The sequence below is a fragment of the Solea solea genome, chromosome 21, assembly GCF_958295425.1.
Source record: "Solea solea chromosome 21, fSolSol10.1, whole genome shotgun sequence".
In the NCBI taxonomy this organism is placed as follows: Eukaryota; Metazoa; Chordata; class Actinopteri; order Pleuronectiformes; family Soleidae; genus Solea; species Solea solea.
The window spans coordinates 20888040-20907663 of record NC_081154.1 but is presented as its reverse complement, the minus strand read 5'-3'; the positions used below and the strand labels follow the sequence as shown (position 1 = coordinate 20907663).

Genomic DNA, 19624 nt, shown 5'->3' with positions numbered 1-19624 from the left:
TGCTGCCGACTGTTTTTTATGTTGTCCATGTTTAATGGCGGTTACTTATAGCTTCACCACATGATAGGAAGAGTAACAGGCAACGATACCTCATGTCTGGTGACAGGAAACATGAAGCCAGAGCAGTTAGATTAAATTGAGCCGTCATTCATTTCATCATGTTTTGTTTTACAGGCCGTGATATCACATTGTTTGGTTTTTTTTGTTGTTGTTGCTAATTTCAACTTAATAAATGAACAGTTTAAAGTGCTAGTTCAGGTTTTTCTGAGTTAAAACAAAGCAGGGAGCCAAAGAGAAATCCGTTTTAGCCACTTGACTAAAGATTATATTGTATTGCTTAATTCACCATCCTTTCCCAATGGGAATGCTTGTAAAAGACTCACCCCCTCACCAAAGTCCATGGAGATAAACAATGTTTTTAGCTCACAGTGACACATGAGCTCCTTTGTCTTTGGTGTGTTTGTCGCTCAGTTAATCCAAGCAAAGCACTTCAAATGACCAGAGTCAATACAAACCATTTGACCCATCATGACCCACTGAGGTGTATATATACACATGTGTATATATACACATGTGTATGTGTATGTGTATATATACACATATGTATGTGTATGTGTATATATATATATATATGTGTATGTGTATATATATATATATGTGTGTATGTGTATATACATATATATACATACACATGCATATATATGAATGTACATACATACACATACATACTGTATATGTATATGTATGTATATATAATGTAGTCATGAAACTGTTGATTTTTGAAGAGCTTTTTATTTATTAATTAGTGGCTAAAATCAGTTTTTCCTTGTGTGCAGTCAGTGTTGATTGACTTTCTGTATTTTAAAAACCTGTACTATTCCTTTACTGATGGGATTTTATCAGCAATATTTTAAGATGGTGTTTCTGTTCTGTTTAGAGCAGCTCTATGATTTATTTTATTCATTGATTTTACTTTGGTTCATATTGTTCTCACATAGGACAGTTTTCTAAATAAACTTGACCTTCTTAGTTGGGGGTGGCAGGATGACACTGTAATGGTTTGTGGTGCACAGTCACGCTGTCACGCTGTCATCTGTATAAATAATCACATTTCTTTATTTGGAGCAATAGTAAAGGCAGCACAGAGCTGTGAAAATGTAAAATGACCAATCATTTCTTAAGGTTCTTACACAAAGTACAACAATATGTGAATATGTCGCTGACTGAAAAACAAGTACACTTCACACCCTATACATAACAACAATGATAACAGTAACAACAATGTGAACTAAAAACAATAACAACACTCATGATAACAACAGTGTGTCCAGCAGAAGCAGCAGCAGAAACGGCAGTAGAAGTAGCAGAAAAAGAAGCAGCAGAAGAAGAAGCAGCAGTAGAAGTAGCAGAAAAAGAAGCAGCAGCAGTAACAGCAGAAGAAGAAGCAGAAACAGCAGTAGAAGTAGCAGCAGAAGAAACAGCAGTAGAAGTAGCAGAAAAAGAAGCAGCAGAAGAAGAAACAGCAGCAGTAGAAGTAGCAGAAAAAGAAGCAGCAGAAACAGCTGTAGAAGTAGCAGAAGAAGAAGCAGCAGCAGCAGAAACAGCAGTAGAAGTAGCAGAAAAAGAAGCAGCGGCAGAAACAGCAGAAGAAGAAGCAGCAGTAGAAGTAGCAGAAAAAGAAGCAGCAGAAGAAGAAGCAGCAGTAGAAGTAGCAGAAAAAGAAGCAGCAGCAGTAACAGCAGAAGAAGAAGCAGAAACAGCAGTAGAAGTAGCAGCAGAAGAAACAGCAGTAGAAGTAGCAGAAAAAGAAGCAGCAGAAGAAGAAACAGCAGCAGTAGAAGTAGCAGAAAAAGAAGCAGCAGAAACAGCTGTAGGAGTAGCAGAAAAAGAAGCAGCAGAAGAAGAAGCAGCAGCAGCAGAAACAGCAGTAGAAGTAGCAGAAAAAGAAGCAGCGGCAGAAACAGCAGAAGAAGAAGCAGCAGTAGAAGTAGCAGAAAAAGAAGCAGCAGAAGAAGAAGCAGCAGCAGAAGAAGAAGCAGCAGCAGCAGAAACAACAGTAGAAGTAGCAGAAACAGCAGCAGCAGCAGAAACAGCAGTAGAAGTAGCAGAAAAAGAAGCAGCAGCAGAAACAGCAGAAGAAGAAGCAGCAGCAGCAGAAACAGCAGTAGAAGTAGCAGAAAAAGAAGCAGCAGCAGAAACAGCAGCAGAAGAAGAAGCAGCAGCAGAAGAAGAAGCAGCAGCAGCAGAAACAACAGTAGAAGTAGCAGAAGAAGAAGCAGCAGCAGAAACAGCAGAAGAAGAAGCAGCAGCAGAAACAGCAGTAGAAGTAGCAGAAGAAGAAGCAGCAGCAGCAGAAACAGCAGCAGTTCTCCTTCTCCTCGCAGCAGCGCGCAGAATCTTCTCGCCTCCCAAATAAGGACGAGGAATGTCCCAGAATGACGTCATGTGTCCGGGGTTTGTAACCGCATTTCTTTAACTACGCCTCTGAGCTCCTGGTAGACATTACACAGGAAGACGCAGGGAAAAGAAATGGGACGCCCTCCCTCCCTCCCTCCTTCCCTGCCTCCTTCCCTGCCTCCTCCTCCTCTTCTCTCGGTGAATAACGGTTTCGAAGAAGTTCGAGGAGCAGCGGCGCAGACAAAAGCAGCGGGACTGTCTGTGTGACCACACACACACACACACACACACAGTGTCATCATGGAGGATCTGGGTGAGTATTGATGCTGTAAAATACAGGTAGAGATAGAGTGTGTGTGTGTGTGTGTGTGTGTGTGTGTGTGGAGGGGTGGTGTCAGCCCCAACAGAGGAAGTGAGCTCTCTGTTGGTTGTGACTCTCACTCACTGAGGAGTCAAGAACCAGAGCTTTACCCACAGACACAGAGGGAATGTTGTTACTGTAACATTTGAAGCTACAATAACTGTCACAGAACATCTGCCCGGCTCTGTGGGGTAGAGATTAATGTGGGGGGGCTGGGGGGCATCTCCCTGTCTGTATTATTATTATAGTTTTATGTACAGAGCATGTTATATCTGTCCTCTCTGTCTCTGCTGCTGTTACTCACTGAAGTCTGGCACTTAAAGCTACAGTATGTGGGATCAACACGCACGCACACACACACACACACACACACAGTGCACATAAGCAGAGTCACAGTGATGTTCAGTGCAGATGTGTGTGTGTGTGTGTGTGTGTGTGTTATTTATTTAAGGTTTTGTTTTCTTGTCTCTGACGTGTTCTTGTGACTTTAGTGACTTTTCATGGACAGTAGTTAAAGGTCAAACTGTCAAACAGTGAACGAGCTGTGAACATGATGTCATCGTTTTCCTAAAGTATCGTATTCTCCGTCTCCATGGAAACGTTTTGAGATGTTCTCACTCTGGGAGGCGCTTTCATAAAACACCGTGTGGACCAAACAGCATATTGACCTACACCTGCTTCCGTGTGGACGGCCTCTTCGTCATTGACTTCATTATTTGGCATTTTGGCCTTTGACAGTTTTTTAACTGATGTTAGCCCTGCTAGCACGCGCTTGCACTTCACGGCGTTTATGGTCACGCATGTTAGCAGCTGATAGATGTCGACCCACCAGATACATTCATACCTGAACCTGAAGTTCAAGGTTACTGATAAGTGAAAGACGCAGGGTCTCCAGCCACGGCTTCCTGTGGCTGATGCTAATGCTAATGCTAATGTTTGCGATCTGTCCCGAGTGTCATCCTCCAGATGAGCACATGCTGCATCCGTGACCTGTGACCCGAGACAATCTGTCCATCTTTATGTACAGAGCTTCACTTACAGCTTCTGCTTACTCTACCTTCCAGTCAGTTGTTGCTAATGGGAAACTTTGTGTAATTGTGTGATTGTGTAAGGCACTGTTAGCAATCCAAACTTTCATATCAGTTTAAAATGTAGTTGTGTTAGTAGTTAGTCCTGATCAATGTCCTGTGCAGACACCCACTGTGGATCTGTGTACTGTGCAGACACCCACTGTGGATCTGTGTACACCGAGCATCCAGTGTGCTCCTAGTGCCAGTCCCAAGACCACATCAATGAGACAGGAGTAAAAACTTAACATAAACCGTGTTTAGCTTAGCTTCAGAGTTCAACCAGTCAGTCACATAGTGTCACATCCTTCATTCATTCATTCAAAGTATATTTTTGGAAAAGTGACAGCATGAACACCCAGTTGTGGAAGTTACCTGAGCAGAGTGCAAAGAAAAGTGATCAAAACTTCAGCTCAAACAATTAATCGATTAATCTGACAACTGTTTTGATCATCGATTCATCGGTTGGAAGCGTTTTTCATGATTAAAACAAGATTTCTGATTGTTTAAACTTCTTCGATGTGAGTATTTTCTTCAATCCTTTGCTCTGATAACAAAGAAATCCTTTAAAGTCCATCATTTTAGTTATTTGAGAACATCATCATTTCCAGGTTTGACAACATTTTTCCATGTTTTCTGATATTTTATGATTATTGCTTAAAGGTTATTGTGTAATCAGTGATCGATCACCATAACTTACTATATGTGAAGTATTTCTCTTCAGATTTTACACAGGTCACCTCAGACAGGTGTGCACAGCGGTTCTTCTCAGGAGTCTGTGGTGACTTCCATCCGTTTGGACAAATAAACAAACTCCAGTTGTCGTGACACAGTTGTCCTTGGCTCATGTTTGTGATAGTAGCTGGTACCTGGAGCTTCTCTGTGGACAGACTCATCACAGAGTGTCTGTTGTGTGTGGTGCTGATGTTCACAGAGATCTCTGCTTGTGTTGCTCTGATGACCCCGAGCTTCTATGAAGCTTTAGGACCAGGTTTGGTTCTCTATAAGAGTTACTGGTCCTGACAGGGTCAGTACTTATGACAGGAAAGGTCCTCAAGAGGTAATAAATACCAGAACACACACACAGGTAACACACATCACAGTGCTGTGTATCACCACTGAGGGTCGACACATTCAATCAGAGTAAATTACATTTGAACAGATCCATCCATGTTAACACTTAATGTTAAACACGAGGAGAAGACGTGAAGACATGAAGACATGAAGACATGAAGGAGGACAGTGATCAGTGACGGGCTCTGATGCTGAAGGAACAACATTATGAGAAGCTGTTTGAAGCCCAGGAATAGTTCCAAAAAAATTGATGCTTTTCAAGCAATAGAAGAACGATTAGCTCGTTTTAGCCACGTGTATCTGGACTGTATTGTGAGTGAGTGAGTGAGTGTCCTTGTTCAGACTCACAGAGCTCAGTTTATACTGTTGTCCGACATAGTGTTGTACATTTATGTGTTGGATCTGTTAGCGAGGTTTATAGCCAAGACAAACAAGTCAGCAGACAGCTCTAAATATGGTCACAACTCCCAATGAGAGGACTTCAACTCCTTATATGAGCACTTCACTCTGTGTGTGTGTGTGTGTGTGTGTGTGTGAGGCACACAGCAGGAAGCAGGAGGGCATGGAGCACATGGCCGTACCAGATGTGTGAATCATCAGGGACAGAAGTGATGCAGTGTTGGATGTGAACACGTCTGCAGAGACCTGTGATTGTCTGCTGGGTGTGTGGTTGTACGAGCGCGGTATGAACCAGGCACTCTCAGTGTGAATACGTCTGCAGAGACCTGTGATTGTCTGCTGGGTGTGTGGTTGTATGAGTGAGGTATGAACCAGGCACTCTCAGTGTGAACACGTCTGCAGACCTGTGATTGTCTGCTGGGTGTGTGGTTGTACGAGCGCGGTATGAACCAGGCACTCTCAGTGTGAACACGTCTGCAGAGACCTGTGATTGTCTGCTGGGTGTGTGGTTGTACGAGCGAGGTATGAACCAGGCACTCTCAGTGTGAACACGTCTGCAGAGACCTGTGATTGTCTGCTGGGTGTGTGGTTGTACGAGCGAGGTATGAACCAGGCACTCTCAGTGTGAACACGTCTGCAGACCTGTGATTGTCTGCTGGGTGTGTGGTTGTATGAGCGAGGTATGAACCAGGCACTCTCAGTGTGAACACGTCTGCAGACCTGTGATTGTCTGCTGGGTGTGTGGTGGTATGAGTGAGGTATGAACCAGGCACTCTCAGTGTGAACACGTCTGCAGACCTGTGATTGTCTGCTGGGTGTGTGGTGGTATGAGTGAGGTATGAACCAGGCACTCTCAGTGTGAACACGTCTGCAGAGACCTGTGATTGTCTGCTGGGTGTGTGGTTGTACGAGCGCGGTATGAACCAGGCACTCTCAGTGTGAACACGTCTGCAGAGACCTGTGATTGTCTGCTGGGTGTGTGGTTGTATGAACGTGGTACGAACCAGGCACTCTCAGTGTGAACACGTCTGCAGAGACCTGTGATTGTCTGCTGGGTGTGTGGTTGTATGAACGTGGTACGAACCAGGCACTCTCAGTGTGAACACGTCTGCAGAGACCTGTGATTGTCTGCTGGGTGTGTGGTTGTATGAGCGAGGTATGAACCAGGCACTCTCAGTGTGAACACGTCTGCAGAGACCTGTGATTGTCTGCTGGGTGTGTGGTTGTATGAGCGAGGTATGAACCAGGCACTCTCAGTGTGAACACGTCTGCAGAGACCTGTGATTGTCTGCTGGGTGTGTGGTTGTACGAGCGAGGTATGAACCAGGCACTCTCAGTGTGAACACGTCTGCAGAGACCTGTGATTGTCTGCTGGGTGTGTGGTTGTACGAGCGCGGTATGAACCAGGCACTCTCAGTGTGAACACGTCTGCAGAGACCTGTGATTGTCTGCTGGGTGTGTGGTTGTATGAGTGAGGTACGAACCAGGCACTCTCAGTGTGAACACGTCTGCAGAGACCTGTGATTGTCTGCTGGGTGTGTGGTTGTATGAACGTGGTACGAACCAGGCACTCTCAGTGTGAACACGTCTGCAGAGACCTGTGATTGTCTGCTGGGTGTGTGGTTGTACGAGCGCGGTACGAACCAGGCACTCTCAGTGTGAACACGTCTGCAGACCTGTGATTGTCTGCTGGGTGTGTGGTTGTATGAGCGCGGTATGAACCAGGCACTCTCAGTGTGAACACTTCTGCAGAGACCTGTGATTGTCTGCTGGGTGTGTGGTTGTATGAGCGCGGTATGAACCAGGCACTCTCAGTGTGAACATGGCAAACTTAACACAAGGTTCACCCTAAAAAAGTGGAACTTTTCAAGTCTGGTCACTTTTTCTCCTTTTTCTACCGAAGCTCCTCCTACAATTTCAGAGTGCATGTTTTTACAACGCCACCACAAACAGCCTCTTTATCCTTACGCGCTCCATCATACCTTAAAGAACCTAGTTTGAACCCATCGTCCTAAAAAATACAGGTTTACTTGTGGTTCCCAGAGTCTGTAAGAGCTGAATGGGAGGCGGAGCCTTCAGTTACCAGGCTCCTCCTCTCCTGTGGAACCAGCTCGGGAGGCGGAGCCTCTCTCTGTATTTAAAGTTAGACTTCAAACTTTCCTTTTTGATAAAGCTTATAGTTAGAGCTGGTTCAGGGAAACCTGGACCACTCTCTCACACTCACACTCACTCTGTCACACTCACTCTGTCACACTCAGGGTATGAATATGACTTTATTACATGTCATTTTCCTTGTTCCTTCCATGATATCAGTATAAGTTTTATCAACGATCTCTGCTGCTAAAAACATGTCATAACTGATTCAGAAGTGTCTAGTTTAAACCTATAACCTGATATATATACATATAGTGTATATACGTATCTGCTCTTCTCTCCTGTGGCCTCCATGTTTCCTTTCACGGTGACCGGTGGAGGCAGATGCTGCACATCTGTGAGTCTGGTCCTGTCAGAGACTCTCTTCTCTCCCCTGATGCCTGCTGAAGTCTTTGTGTTTCTCTTCTCTCTATAATATTATAAACATGTGACATTTAACCATCACAATGACTGTGAAGCCTGGGTTGTAGTTTCAACATGGTGTGATTTACAAAGTGCAGAGTTTACTGCTGCTTCCTCTGCTCCAGACTCCACCCACAGTCCACTCACTCCTCCAGGAATACGCTGGATAAAGGAGAGTGAGTTTGATCATGTTCGTAATAATTAAGACAGAGAACTTCTATCATCTCTCCTGGTTCACACGGTCAGCGGGGAACGATGTCATACAGCTGCACACACACACACACACACACACACACACGCACGCAAGTGACTTCACTTTCCACGCCAGCTTGTGTGTTTGTGATGGGTGGGGTGGGGGGGGGGGGGTTGGTGGGGGTGATGTAGATATGGGTTGGCTGACACTCTTCCTCCTCTACTTCCTTTCCACGCTGGCATGTCTTGGCTGTGAATGCAGAACTGTGTGAACTGTGTGAACTGTGTGAACTGTGTGCTCTAATACCTTCACTGAACTGTTTCAGGGGTCTTGATTAGCACTTGAGGACACACGTTGTCCTCCATGTCTTACACAGGCTGTGTGTGTCTCCTCAGGAGTGGCTGAGCCTCCTAACTACCCTCTCAGCCCTCGTATTGTTGTGTTTGGTACGTACTGTAAGTGCCTGCAGCGCATGTTTGTCTGCGTGTCGTGTGTTGTTTACTCTGTAAGTCTGTCACCTTTAACACCTTTAACATCTTTAACACCTTTTACACCTTTAACACTTTTAACACCTTTAACACCTTTTAACACCTTTAACACCTTTAACACCTTTAACACCTTTAACACCTCACTCACAAACACACAGAGACCTAAACTCGACCATAGACAGTTAAACTCACATGTTGTGCTGTGATGATGGCTCCATAGCACACACATGTGTGTTCTTAGAGAAGAACAAACTTTTCAAGGCTCCAGAGAAACAACCTATGACTAAAAATGTCCACATTTATTTATAAGCCTTAGTCTGTGGCAGATGATTTTGGACCTTTTTTAATCTACGATACTGTGACTTTGACCAGTATCAGCCCAACACTGAGGATCACTTATACGAGTTGATCATGTGATGCTGTAAGAAGTGATTACAAGTGACTATTTGTAGTCAAATGATATTATCACCATAATGATGATATGTAATGAACTAGTGAAGTCATCTCTGGAGCTCATGATTTCTAACATTCTTATTTCATATTTTTGGTTTGTCTCTAAAATACTGTATGTATCCTGTGATGCAAAGTGTATATTTACTTTAAATAAAATATTCTTAAATATTCTCTCACTCCTCTCTCCTTCTATCTCTCCCCCTCTCTCCTCTCTCACCTCTCTCTCCCTCTCTCTCCTCTCTCTCACTCTCTCTCTCTCTCCCCTCTCTGTCCTCTCTCCCCTCTCTCTCCTCCTCTCCTCTCTCCCCTCTCTCTCTCCTCTCTCTCACCCTCTCTCCTGTCTCTCACCCTCTCTCCTCTCTCCCCTCTCCCCTTTCTCTCCCCTCTCCCCTCTCTCTCCTCTCTCTCTTCTCTCACCTCTCTCACCTCTCTCACCCTCTCTCCCCTCTCCCGTCTCTCTCTCCCCTCTCTCTCCTCTCTCCTTCTATCTCTCCCCCTCTCTCCTCTCTCCCCTCTCTCTCCTCCTCTCCTCTCTCCCCTCTCTCTCCTCATCTCCTCTCTCCCCTCTCTCTCCTCTCTCTCACCCTCTCTCCTGTCTCTCACCCTCTCTCCTCTCTCTCACCTCTCTCACCCTCTCTCCCGTCTCTCTCCCCTCTCTCTCCCCTCTCCCCTCTCTCTCCTCTCTCTCTTCTCTCACCTCTCTCACCTCTCTCACCCTCTCTCCCCTCTCCCGTCTCTCTCTCCCCTCTCTCTCCTCTCTCCTTCTATCTCTCCCCCTCTCTCTCCTCCTCTCCTCTCTCCCCTCTCTCTCCTCATCTCCTCTCTCCCCTCTCTCTCCTCTCTCTCACCCTCTCTCCTGTCTCTCACCCTCTCTCCTCTCTCTCACCTCTCTCACCCTCTCTCCCGTCTCTCTCCCCTCTCTCTCCCCTCTCCCCTCTCTCTCCTCTCTCTCTTCTCTCACCTCTCTCACCTCTCTCACCCTCTCTCCCCTCTCCCGTCTCTCTCTCCCCTCTCTCTCCTTTCTCCTTCTATCTCTCCCCCTCTCTCCTCTCTCCCCTCTCTCTCCTCCCCTCCTCTCTCCCCTCTCTCTCCTCATCTCCTCTCTCCCCTCTCTCTCCTCTCTCTCACCCTCTCTCCTGTCTCTCACCCTCTCTCCTCTCTCTCACCTCTCTCACCCTCTCTCCCGTCTCTCTCCCCTCTCTCTCCTCTCTCACCCTCTCTCCCCTCTCTCTCCTCTCTCTCTCCTCTCTTACCTCTCTCACCTCTCTCTCCCCTCTCGCTCCTCTCTCACCTCTCTCTCCTCTCTCACCCTCTCTCCCCTCTCGCTCCTCTCTCACCTCTCTCTCCTCTCTCTCCTCTCTCACCTCTCTCTCCTCTCTCTCCTTCTATCTCTCCTCTCTCTCCTTCTATCTCTCCCCCCTCTCTCACCTCTCTCACCTCTCTCTCCCCTCTCTCCCCTCTCTCCTCTCTCTCCTCTCTCCCCTCTCTCACCTCTCTCTCCCCTCTCTCTCCTCTCTCTCCTGCTCTCTCTCCTCTCTCTCTCTCACCTCTCTCACCCTCTCTCCCCTCTCTCTCCCCCGTGTCTCCTCCTCAGATGCTCTTCTTGCTGATCTGGAGAACACTGGCTCTCCTCTTGCCCGCTGTCCTGTCCTGTTGACCTCTGACCCTCCTCAGAATGCTGATCCCACCATCCAGGACCCAAACCAGGCCCGTCCCCCACCTCCTGCATATACTCCACAGCAGGTGGACATATACATATATATATATACAGTATATATATATATATATAAATGTATATATGTGAGCAGGATCAAAACTGTCTGATGATGTCGATGATGATGATGTACATTTATATAATATTTTTATTCTAACAGACTGTTTCTGCTGCGATGAAATCCTCCCAGAACTCCAACCCAGACAAACTGTACAGGTAACACATTTCCTTTAACCTTCTTCTCTTTACATATCAATCACACACTACAGTGTGATCACAACATCAACTCACAGTCATCTGTTAACTAGTAGGTCGGTGGTTTGACCCCTGACCCTGCTCCTTTAGTCAGATCAGACCCTGAACCCTAAATTGCTAAAAATGTGAATGCATGTGATAAAAAAAAATGCAATTTGAATATTTGATTGTGTGCAATAGTTCGGCACAGAAGAGCTCATAAAAGTAACATATAATTATAAAAGGAGCAGCTTCAAGGTGCATTCAAAAAACCTCGTAAATTTCATGACTTATGCAAACAAATAAAGGCCAAACGCAGCTTTGAAGATAAGAGCTAGCGACCAAAGTCGATGGTGATGATGAGACGGGAGAGCACGGTGTCACAGGATGTGCAGCTGCGATACAATTCAATTCAATTCAATTCAATTCAATGTTATTTGTATAGCGCCAAATCCTAACATACATGATCTCAGGTCTGTACATAGACAACATCAAGGAGAGCAGAGAAACACAATAGTTCACACAATGAGCAAACACTAGGCATCAGTGGAGAGAAAAAACTCCCTCTTAACAGAAGAAGAAATCTCTGACAGAACCAGACTCACACATGTGCAGCATCTGCCTCGACCGGTTGGGGTGAAAGGAAGATGGGGGACAGCGGAGAGGTGGGGGACAGAAAGGGGGGAGAGAAAGGACAAGAGGGAGATGAGGTAGAGACAGAAGAGAGAGAGAGACCAGGAGCAGATACACAACAACTGTATCAAGTTACAAGTTTATACAGTTAATGATATCGACTTTTAATTATAGCACAATAATAATGGTGATGATATGTATGATATGGATAGCCTCGAAAACTGGATCTGGATCCTGCAACCTGCAAGATGAGAATACAGAGAGAGAGAGAGAGAGGGAAGGAAGGAAGGACACAAACTAGGGAGAGAAAGAGACAAGGTTAATGACATATAAAAAGTCATATTCATACCCTGAGTGTGAGAGAGTGAATGTGCGTGCACCACAGGAAAATCCCCCAGCAGTCTAGGTCTATAGCAGCAGAACTAAGAGATGGTCCAGGTTTCCCTGAACCAGCTCTAACTATAAGCTTTATCAAAAAGGAAAGTTTGAAGTCTAACTTTAAATACAGAGAGAAGCTCCGCCTCCCGAACTGTTATTGGAAGCTGGTTCCACAGGAGAGGAGGAGCCTGGTAACTGAAGGCTCTGTGAAGTTGTCTGTTAGGGTGATAAGGTAAGACTAGGTCTTACAGGTATGAAGGGGCGTGACCATTAAGTGCTTTGTACGTGAGGAGGAGGATTTTAAATTGAATTCTAAACTGTGGGTGGAGCCAGTGTAGAGAAGCTAACACTGGAGTTATATGGTCTCTCTTTCTAGTTCCTGTCAGAACTGGTGCTGCAGCATTTTCAATGAACTGAAGGGTTCTAACAGACTTGTTGGAACATCCTGATAATAAGGAGTTACAGTAATCTAATCTAGATGTAACAAAAGCATGAACTAGTTTTTCAGCATCCTGTAAAGACAGAACGTTTCTAATTTTCATAATGTTCCGCAGGTGGAAGAAGGCTGTTCTGGAAATGAGTTTTATGTGTGAATCAAATGACATTTCCTGGTCAAAAGTAACTCCAAGGTTCCTCACAGTGGAACTGGAAGCCATGGTGATGTCATCTAAAGTGACAATGTGATCAGAAAGTTTTTCTCTGAGGTGTTTAGGGCCGAGTATAAAAGTTTCAAAGTAGAAAGTTACAGGTCATCCAGGACTTAATGTCTCTGAGACATTCCTGGAGTTGAACAACCTGATTTATTTCATCCGGCCTCATTGATAAATATAGCTGTGTGTCATCTGCATAACAATGAAAGTGTATGTTGTGCTTCCTAATAATGTTCCCTAGAGGAAGCATATATAAGGTAAAAAGTATAGGCCCAAGCACTGAGCCTTGTGGAACTCCACAATTAACTTTAGTTTGTAGTGAGGCTTTATCATTAACATGAACAAACTGGAATCTATCAGATAAGTATGATTTAAACCAGCAGAGGGCAGCACCTGTGATACCAAGGGTCTGCTCCAGTCTCTGCAGTAGAATATTATGATCAATGGTGTCAAATGCAGCACTAAGATCTAACAGGACAAGTAAAGAGACTAGACCATTATCTGAAGCCAAGAGAAGATCATTACTAACTTTAACTAGTGCTGTTTCTGTGCTATGGTTTAATCTAAAACCTGACTGAAAATCTTCAAACAGGCCATTAATGCGCAAATATTCACATCATTGATTAGCAACTGCCTTTTCTAAGATTTTAGAAACAAAGGGAAGATTAGATATAGGTCGGTAATTAGCTAAAATATCTGGGTCAAGGGTCGCTTTTTTGAGAAGGGGTTTAATAACTGCTATTTTAAACGTTTGGGGCACATATCCAGTTAATAAGGATAGATTAATTTGAGTTAATATAGAGCTGTTAATTAAAGGAAACACATCTTTAAACAGTTTGGTGAGGATAGGATCTAACTGACAGGTTGATGGTTTAAAGTTTAGATGATGAAACTAATGATGTTAACTCAGGGAGATCTATAGGGGAGAAACTGTCTAACTGTGCACCTGACACAAGACACAAAAAGTAAAAAGAAAAAGAGGCTCATATGTGTGTCATATATGTTACAGTCCAGGGTTCCTGTGCAAATAAAAACCTGTCATGAAACAAAATGGACATAGTTTTGAATTTCGGCCCCTTCTGGGACCTGGTTTGACCCCTCTGCTGAAACCCGTCCCAGCTGACCCCGGGTGAGAGAGCGCTCCTTCACTTATTGTATGAACGACAGAGTAATGACTTCAAAACACAAGTGAAGAATTGTGATTAGCAGGTGAGAAAGTTCTACTTTCAGTGTCTGTGTTTGAGAGACTGTTTGGATCTGCATCATGAACACATGAACACATGAACACATGAGGACACTCAGCTGTGACTCATGGTGGCCACAGCAGTGACAGCAGTTCCTTTTCTTACAGCACAGTGTGTAAAGCACGGTCTCCCCGCACAGCAGATCCTCCCCCTCCTTCCACCTTCTCCTCCTCCTCACTGCTGGGAGGAGGTCTGAGTGAACTGGACCATCTGTTACAGGAGCTCAACGCCACCCAGTTCAACATCACAGGTCAGAGGTCACCGTGTGCACGCGCAGATGTCCCTTCGTGTGAAGTGAATCTTTCTCTTATTCTCTTTCACATCAGACGAGATCTTGGCCCAGTTCCCTTCTTCTAAGAAAGATGAGCGAGAGAAGACCAGAGACAAGGCCACAGCCTCCTCCAACAGGTAAACTCTAACACTAAGTGACCTACAGAGGTCCCTGTGGAGCAACAATACATCTTCAATACAATATTTATATATTCTGAATTGATTCAAAACTTGATACCCGGTGGTGTGGCGGTTAGCACTCTTGCCTTTGCAGCAAGACCCGGGTTCGCTTTGTTGCTTTGTTATCTGGGACAAAGAATCCAGAAAATATTCACATTTAAGAAGCTGAAAAATCACAGAAACCTATTTTAAATATTGCAAAAACACTCAAACCGAACCAAAGCCAATGATCGTTGCAGCTGTAATTACGAGTGAGCCACAGTATATCATCATGTCCTCACATACAACAGTTTTCACTTTATACTCAGGTTACATGGTCAAGTTCAGCTTAAATACATGGAAACAAATATAAAAGCAATCATTAGCACAAAGATCTCAAATCAGCAGCTTCATGAAGGGAATCCATTCTGAATCAAAAAATCTGTGAAAATCTAACATTTATTTTTAATCCAATCATGACCCAAGGAATTGGAATTATTGATTGGCAAAGCAGTTGTTTTCGTTGTAGTGAATCATTAGAATCAGTTGTTGACAGAGTCGTTCAGTACTTTCTGCACAGACTTCAGAGTCTGACACTGAACTGAAGTGAACTAAGACCAGACTACGCTCTTCAATATTAACATTTTACACATTTCCTTTCCTTTTCCAGTGACTGTCAGTGAATGTGAGTGAATGTCAGTGAATGTCAGTGAATGTCAGTGACTGTCAGTGAATGTGAGTGAATGTCAGTGAATGTCAGTGAATGTGAGTGAATGTCAGTGACTGTCAGTGAATGTGAGTGAATGTCAGTGAATGTCAGGGAATGTGAGTGAATGTCAGTGAATGTCAGTGAATGTCAGTGAATGTGAGTGAATGTCAGTGAATGTCAGTGAATGTCAGGGAATGTGAGTGAATGTCAGTGAATGTCAGTGAATGTCAGGGAATGTGAGTGAATGTGAGTGAATGTCAGTGAATGTCAGTGAATGTGAGTGACTGTCAGTGAATGTCAGTGAATGTCAGTGAATGTCAGGGAATGTGAGTGAATGTCAGTGAATGTCAGTGAATGTCAGGGAATGTCAGTGAATGTGAGTGAATGTCAGTGAATGTGAGTGAATGTCAGTGACTGTCAGTGAATGTGAGTGAATGTCAGTGAATGTGAGTGAATGTCACTGAATGTGAGTGAATGTCAGTGACTGTCAGTGAATGTGAGTGAATGTCAGTGAATGTGAGTGAATGTCACTGAATGTGAGTGAATGTCAGTGAATGTGAGTGAATGTCAGTGAATGTAAGTGACTGTCAGTGAACGTGAGTGAATGTCAATGAATGTGAGTGAATGTCAGTGAATGTCAGTGAATGTGAGTGACTGTCAGTGGCTGTCAGTGAATGTGAGTGAATGTCAGGGAATGTCAGTGAATGTGAGTGAATGTCAGTGAATGTCAGTGAATGTGAGTGACTGTCAGTGAATGTGAGTGAATGTCAGTGAATGTCAGTGAATGTGAGTGAATGTCAGTGAATGTCAGTGAATGTGAGTGAATGTCAGTGAATGTGAGTGAATGTCAGTGACTGTCAGTGAATGTCAGTGAATGTCAGTGAATGTGAGTGAATGTCAGTGAATGTCAGTGAATGTCAGTGAATGTCAGTGAATGTCAGGGAATGTGAGTGAATGTCAGTGAATGTCAGTGAATGTCAGTGAATGTGAGTGACTGTCAGTGAATGTCAGTGAATGTGAGTGAATGTCAGGGAATGTGAGTGAATGTCAGTGAATGTCAGTGAATGTCAGGGAATGTCAGTGAATGTGAGTGAATGTCAGTGACTGTCAGTGACTGTCAGTGACTGTCAGTGAATGTGAGTGAATGTCAGTGAATGTCACTGAATGTGAGTGAATGTCAGTGAATGTGAGTGAATGTCAGTGAATGTAAGTGACTGTCAGTGAATGTGAGTGAATGTCAGTGAATGTCAGTGAATGTGAGTGACTGTCAGTGGCTGTCAGTGAATGTGAGTGAATGTCAGGGAATGTCAGTGAATGTGAGTGAATGTCAGGGAATGTCAGTGAATGTGAGTGACTGTCAGTGAATGTGAGTGAATGTCAGTGAATGTCAGTGAATGTGAGTGAATGTGAGTGAATGTGAGTGAATGTCAGTGAATGTGAGTGAATGTCAGTGAATGTGAGTGAATGTCAGTGACTGTCAGTGAATGTCAGTGAATGTGAGTGAATGTCAGTGAATGTCAGTGAATGTCAGTGAATGGGTGATTTCCTTTCACTCCTTTATAGAAACACATATATGTGTTACCTGAATAGAAATGTTGGTCAGTATGAACTTGTTTAATCAAATGAATAATAATGAAATGAAATGAAATGTTTATTTCTTTATTTCTTTGAATTGTCTTTTGTGTTGTAAGCTCTGCAAAACCTTCAGCAACATCAGCCACACTGGAACTGGACAAACTGATGGCGTCGCTGTCTGACTTCAGAGTGCAGAGCACAGTAAGTGAGTGACTGTGAGTGACTGTGAGTGAATGTGAGTGACTGTGAGTGACTGTGAGTGAATGTGAGTGACTGTGAGTGAATGTGAGTGAATGAGTGAATGTGAGTGGCTGTGAGTGACTGTGAGTGAATGTGAGTGACTGTGAGTGACTGTGAGTGAATGTGAGTGAATGAGTGAATGTGAGTGGCTGTGAGTGACTGTGAGTGAATGAGTGAATGTGAGTGACTGTGAGTGAATGAGTGAATGTGAGTGACTGAGTGAATGTGAGTGACTGTGAGTGAATGAGTGAATGTAAATGAATCTGAGTGAGTGTGAGTGAATGTGCGTGACTGTGAGGGAATGTGAGTGACTGAGTGAATGTGAGTGAATGAGTGAATGTGAGTGAATGTGAGTGAGTGTGAGTGAAATATGAGTGAAGTTGAGTGACTGTGAGTGAATGAATGACTGTGAGTGAATGTGAGTGACTGTGAGTGAATGTTAGTGAGTGAATGTGAGTGACTGTGAGTGAATGTGAGTGAGTGAATGAGTGAATGTGGGTGAGTGTGAGTGACTGTGAGTGAATGAGTGAATATGAGTGACTGAGTGAATGTGAGTGAATCGGTGAATGTGAGTGACTGTGAGTGAATGTGAGTGAATGAGTGAATATGAGTGACTGAGTGAATGTGAGTGAATCGGTGAATGTGAGTGACTGTGAGTGAATGTGAGTGAATGGGTGACTGTGAGTGAATGGGTGAATGTGAGTGAATGTGAGTGAATGAGTGAATGGGTGAATGAGTTAATGTGAGTGACTGTGACTGAATGTGTGAATGTGAGTGAATGTGTGAATGTGAGTGAATGGGTGAATGTGACTGTGAGTGAATTAGTGACTGTGAGTGAATGGGTGAATGTGAGTGACTGTGAGTGAATGGGTGAATGAGTTAATGTGAGTGACTGTGACTGAATGTGTGAATGTGAGTGAATGGGTGAATGTGAGTGACTGTGACTGAATGGGGGAATGTGAGTGAATGGGTGAATGGTAAACTGTAAAGCAGCTTTCACTGGTCATCAAATCTACAAAAGTGCTTTATAAACACAGACATTTATTAATTGTTCTTTGTCAGATTTGATTTGGTAGTAACGAATAACAAAGATAGTTGGAGCAAAAGTTGCTAGAATATAATATATATATATATGTATATATAAATAAGAAGTACAGATACAGATAAGTACAGATACTTGGATGTTGTACATAAGTATAGTAGTATAAGTGCTTTGTTACATTACAACACTGCTTTTCCATCTGTAGTGTAGAACCAGAAAGCAGATGTTTGCATAGTTTGTTAGTCTGTTGTAAACCCTCACAGATGTGGATGTTAAAACATTATATCAGACTGGAAACATATCATTGTTCTCTGTTTCCTCCTCAGCCAGTGCCTGTCACTCCAGTGGTGACGACACAGCAGCAGCCCCCCACACCCACCCCAGCTCCAGCCCCCACTGCCACACCCACCGCAGCCCCCCAACAACCCTCATCGGGCGGCTCGCTGGACAGCATGCTGGGACTGCTGCAGTCAGACCTGAGCAGACAAGGCGTTCAAACGTCCTCCAAGGGAAACTGCTCAGCATGTCAGAAGCCAGTCGTTGGACAGGTGGGTCGTCCCAGCGTCCACCGTCACATGATGCGGACGATGAGCCGTAATTCATTATTCATTATTATTATTTTTTTCTTGCTTGCTTTAAATAGCAAAAGTTAGGCAGTTCATTCTAATAAATAACATGTTAATCACACCTGTTTAGACACAAGTTGTATTCATTTACAAGAGATTTTAAGTCCATATTAGCAATTAGCGATGAGACCAGACCCTCTCTACTCTACACCATGCACAGAGCGTAACACTGTAAATGAAAATGAGCCGAGTCATGTTGTGAGCTGTTTCTTTGTCTTTATGGAAGAAGAATCTTTGTTACACAGTTGGAGAATTATGCCTTTGAAATAGTTTGAAATGGCACAAATTCTTCATCGTTAAACAGATGTAAAATGACTGTATGAGACTGAGATTGGTATCAGCACATGTGTAGGATGTAATATCGGTATATCGGGCCATCCCATATTTAACAACTCAAATGAATGCAGAGAAAGTGACTTTATGAACATCTGAATACAACAGTAGTTTGGATGAGTTGTAATGTTGTTACCTTGTCTGTTTTAATATAGTCTGTGTGTGTTGGTGTTGTGCAGATGAATGAAGGAGGCTGCAGGCTTATTATGGACTTTAGCATTAGGACACCTGACCATTACAACAACAGGGACTGTAATGTAATGTCATTTCAAATACATATACTTTTGCAGCTGTAACAGCTTCCACATGTCTTGGAAGACTTTCCTCCAGATCTTGAAGTGTTTCTATGGTGAACGTGTGAATTTTGAAGAGTTTTGAGGTGAGGCACTGATGTTGGACGAGCAGGCCTGGCTCACAGTCTCTGTTCCAGTTCATTCCAAAGGTGATTGATGGGGATGAGGTCAAGGATCTGTGCGAGTTCTCCTTCTACACCAAACTCAGAGTCATGTTGGAATAGAGAAGGATCATCTTTGTAAGATTGTCCTTCATTGGAGATCAGAGCCTGACTGACACACCTGAGAGCAGGCTGATCTGATACTGTGAGTGGTTCCCTGCTGCAGGTGGTGACGGCCCTGGGGAAGGTGTGGCACCCTGAGCACTTTGTGTGCACCGAGTGTGAGACGGAGCTGGGCAGTCGCAACTTCTTCGAGAAGGACGGACAACCGTACTGCGAGTCGGACTACTTCACCCTCTTCTCTCCTCACTGTGCACACTGCAACAAACCCATACTCAACGTGAGACACTCGCACACCTGCACATTGTCATCAGT

At 44.1% G+C, this 19624-nt stretch overlaps 1 protein-coding gene across 2 annotated transcripts in view; it reads left to right on the top strand.

The window, feature by feature from the left end:
- Positions 1 to 2507: 2507 nt before the first annotated feature.
- Positions 2508 to 19624, top strand: part of LOC131448916 (transforming growth factor beta-1-induced transcript 1 protein-like) — a 20960-nt gene continuing 3843 nt past the window's right edge. The window contains exons 1-9 of one of the 2 annotated variants that reach the window (XM_058621728.1): positions 2508 to 2710; positions 8443 to 8493; positions 10583 to 10731; positions 10863 to 10918; positions 13949 to 14091; positions 14168 to 14249; positions 16671 to 16755; positions 18163 to 18384; positions 19416 to 19589. In XM_058621728.1, the coding sequence (XP_058477711.1) occupies positions 2698 to 2710; positions 8443 to 8493; positions 10583 to 10731; positions 10863 to 10918; positions 13949 to 14091; positions 14168 to 14249; positions 16671 to 16755; positions 18163 to 18384; positions 19416 to 19589 (975 nt within the window). In that variant the 5' untranslated portion in view covers positions 2508 to 2697. The remainder of the gene's footprint in view (positions 2711 to 8442; positions 8494 to 10582; positions 10732 to 10862; positions 10919 to 13948; positions 14092 to 14167; positions 14250 to 16670; positions 16756 to 18162; positions 18385 to 19415; positions 19590 to 19624) is intronic. The other variant, XM_058621729.1, reaches the window with a different exon arrangement.